Source organism: Antedon mediterranea, chromosome 2, assembly GCF_964355755.1.
Source record: "Antedon mediterranea chromosome 2, ecAntMedi1.1, whole genome shotgun sequence".
Lineage (NCBI taxonomy): Eukaryota > Metazoa > Echinodermata > Crinoidea > Comatulida > Antedonidae > Antedon > Antedon mediterranea.
In genome coordinates this window covers 38086041-38089288 of record NC_092671.1, presented here as the reverse complement: position 1 = coordinate 38089288, position 3248 = coordinate 38086041, and the positions used below count along the sequence as shown (strand labels likewise).

The following is a 3248-nucleotide window of genomic DNA, read 5'->3' as shown; positions in this document are numbered from 1 at the left end:
AAGTTGTAATTTTTCCCTGATATTACGTACTTTTGTTGATATGTGTGGTGTTACTAATATGAATACTCGCATGTTCTATACTTTTAAAATATACCAATATTAATTTGCATTTTTCTCTCAAATTGTGATAAAAAATGCGTAAAGAATATGTTGTAATGTGTTTGTTCAAAATGCGTGTTTCATTAAAATTTATTTATTTTTATTTATTTATTCAAGATCCAACCGTGTAAAACACCAAAACAGGATCGCCATAAAATATACATTTCTTACTTGAATCTTCGGGCTCTTGATTAAGGCAAATGCCTTTTAAACGCCCTCCATTTCTTCTGTATTTATCTAAAATTGGTAGCAAAATTTATCTCCCATTGCTCTGTCTTTGTTTAGTTGATCCTTGAATGCATTTATGTTTTCTGCTTGTACTGTAGTGTGGTATAGATTGTTCCATGTGTTGACGATTCTACATGAAAAGGAGTGGCTTCTGATTTTCAGTCGGGCTCTTGGCTTTCTTAATTTGAATTGATGGCCCCTTGTTCTACTGTCCTCTCTGAAGTCAAAAAAGGTTTCGGCTTCAATATCATCCAAGCCCTTGATAATTTTAAACACTTGTATAATGTCCGCTCTCCTTCTTCTGTAATTCAGTGTAGGTAATCCAAGCTCTTTTAATCTCTGATCGTAAGATTTATCTCTTAACTTTTTGACAATTTTAGTGGCCCTACGCTGCACTCTTTCAAGCTTATCCAAATCACCTTTTAGGAGAGGGTACCATATACAGCTTGCGTATTCCAGATGAGGTCGAATTATACTTTTATAATAAAGGGGCAGGAACATATCCTTATCCATGTAAGCAAAAGATCGCCTTACCAATCCAATGAGTCTATTTGCTTTATTTACAGCTTCATTCGTATGTATTGAAAATTTTAAAGACTGATCAAAAGTAACTCCAAGGTCCTTTTCAGTATTGGCATTTGGCAGATCCTCGTCACCTTCCTCTGTTGGCATAGTGAATTGCATTTGTGGATTTGAATTTCCATAATGTATTACTTTACATTTATTAATGTTGAATTTCAGCTGCCATCTTTTAGACCAATCGGATAATGCCTTGAGATCATTTTGCAAATTTGATTTGCATAAACAAGAACAAGGAACAAACAGATTTATATATTATTAAAAATGACATTAAAAGCAGAAGTATTACAACTAAAAATATCGATGTAAGGAAACATTTGAACTAAACTATTATAAGAATGAGCAACCCGACAAAAAATACCGTTTTTACATACATTAACACGAGAAAACTGCACTTTTAAAAGATTATTAATACGAAGTTTACGCACAGGGACACGAAAATGAAATTGAGAGACAAATTTACAATCAAACTTTGAATTTAGGCATTTAAAAAGAAAAATCATGTCGGTTCGTGTGCGTCTAGTACTTGGCAAGAATTTACTGGTGTTAAGAGAACCGGCTGCTGGGCCGAGGAACTTTATGAATTTAGTATGAATCCAATCGATTGTTGTGGCATGAATTTGGGATATTGAGTTGTAGATAACAGAACAAAAGTCAAGGACGGAGTAATTAATGAGGTATAAAGGGCAAATTTAGCTAGAGGTGAAAGATATTGGCAATGTCTCCACATCAGCCCGAGCAGCCGGTTCGCTTTTTTAGCGATAGTATCCACGTGAGTAGAAAAAGTTAATTTTTCATCCACGTGAACGCCAAGATCCCGGTGCACTTCAACCCTTTCCAGCGAATAACAGTTAATTTTGTATTCGTAAGCGACAAGATTTTCTTTCTTTTTTAAAGAACAGAGACAGTTTCCAGACGGTGGTCCATTCGAATCTATGTCTCCCTGAAGCGCGGAGAAACGTGGTTCAAGAGTTGCTTGTGGACAATGTGTTCGAAAACTATTGATATAGTGGGGAGTAATGAAATGAGTCTGTAATTATTAACTTAAAGTCTTGAATTAGCTTTGTGTATGGGGACAACGTTGGCGGTTTTCCATCTTTCAGGGAAACACCAGTCTGGACAGAGAGACGAAATATGCGCGTGATTGGAAAGGATAAGGAGGTGGAACAGAACTTAAGGATTTGGTTGCTAATAGGGTCATTGGCCGCCGCCTTGTGCACGTCGAGCGACCTCAAGATCTGGTCAACTTCATCCTGCCGAATAATGATGTTGTTCAAGACATCAGCGTTTACCTCTGGGAGACATCGATACTCCGCAGGTTCAGTGTCCCTGGAGTCTGAGAAATTAGAAACAAAAACATTATTAAACAAACTAGCTTTGGCTTGCGGCGTCTCCGCAGCCTCATTAGCATGATTGGTAATGGGAGATTTTAAGACTCTGTTGTTGTTGTTTTTTAACCATGACCAAAATCGTTTGGGGTTGGTTTTAATATTAGATTACAATGAAGTTAGTTAATTTGTTAAAATTTCGTCGGGCAACAAAGACGTTTTGCCTGCTAATAATGGAAGGAAATTTCTTCCACATATTGTGAAAATGCTGCTTGTCCTTAAAAGCAGTTACTAATTCTCTATCAAATCAGGGTGGTCTTTTCTTTTTAACTTTCACAACTGGAACAAGGTCTCTAATAGTAGCATATCGTAAAATCTATCAAGCTTATCGTTTATATCGTTACTAACATCAAATAGGACTTCCCAAGGGACCCTTTTAAAAGTTTCGTTTAGTTCTCTAAAGTTTGCTTTTTTATAATTAAATTGATATCTAGTAAAATTATTAAAAAAAGCAATGTTATCGTCAAACTTGAGCATGAAAGAGATTGATTCATGGTCAGAATCGAACACATTTTGACCAGTTTTTATCTCGTATACCAAATCGTTGTTGTTACTCAAGGCTAAATACAGAATGTTATTGTTCCAAGTGTTAATTAAGTTGCATTGTTTGACGTTAAGTCCATCGAGAACAGAATCCGTAAATAGTTCAGATATGGAGTTTGCTGGTGCGTGGTATGTGCCGTCAGGAAGCCAGAGTATGTCCGAGAAATTAAAATCTCCTACGATTAGGAGTTTATGGTCTGGATAGCTCCGCATGGATGACTCCAAAGTTTCGATGAGATGTTCAAAGAATCGCGTTTGAGATTAGGTGGGCGATAGTAAGTGGCAACCTCATAAATATGCAATAAACGAAAGAAATATAAATAAACTATATAATGACTTATTACCTGTTGATTGGGCTGATGTATATGTAAGGACAAACCCTGATGATGCTTACAATGCTTTTATCAACAC

At 36.1% G+C, this 3248-nt stretch overlaps 1 protein-coding gene across 1 annotated transcript; it reads right to left on the bottom strand.

The window, feature by feature from the left end:
- Window positions 1–336: 336 nt before the first annotated feature.
- Window positions 337–999, bottom strand: LOC140039440 (uncharacterized). The gene has a single exon (XM_072085042.1). The coding sequence runs from the start codon at window positions 997–999 to the stop codon at window positions 337–339; it is 663 nt and encodes a 220-aa protein (XP_071941143.1).
- Between the last annotated feature and the right edge of the window lie 2249 nt (window positions 1000–3248).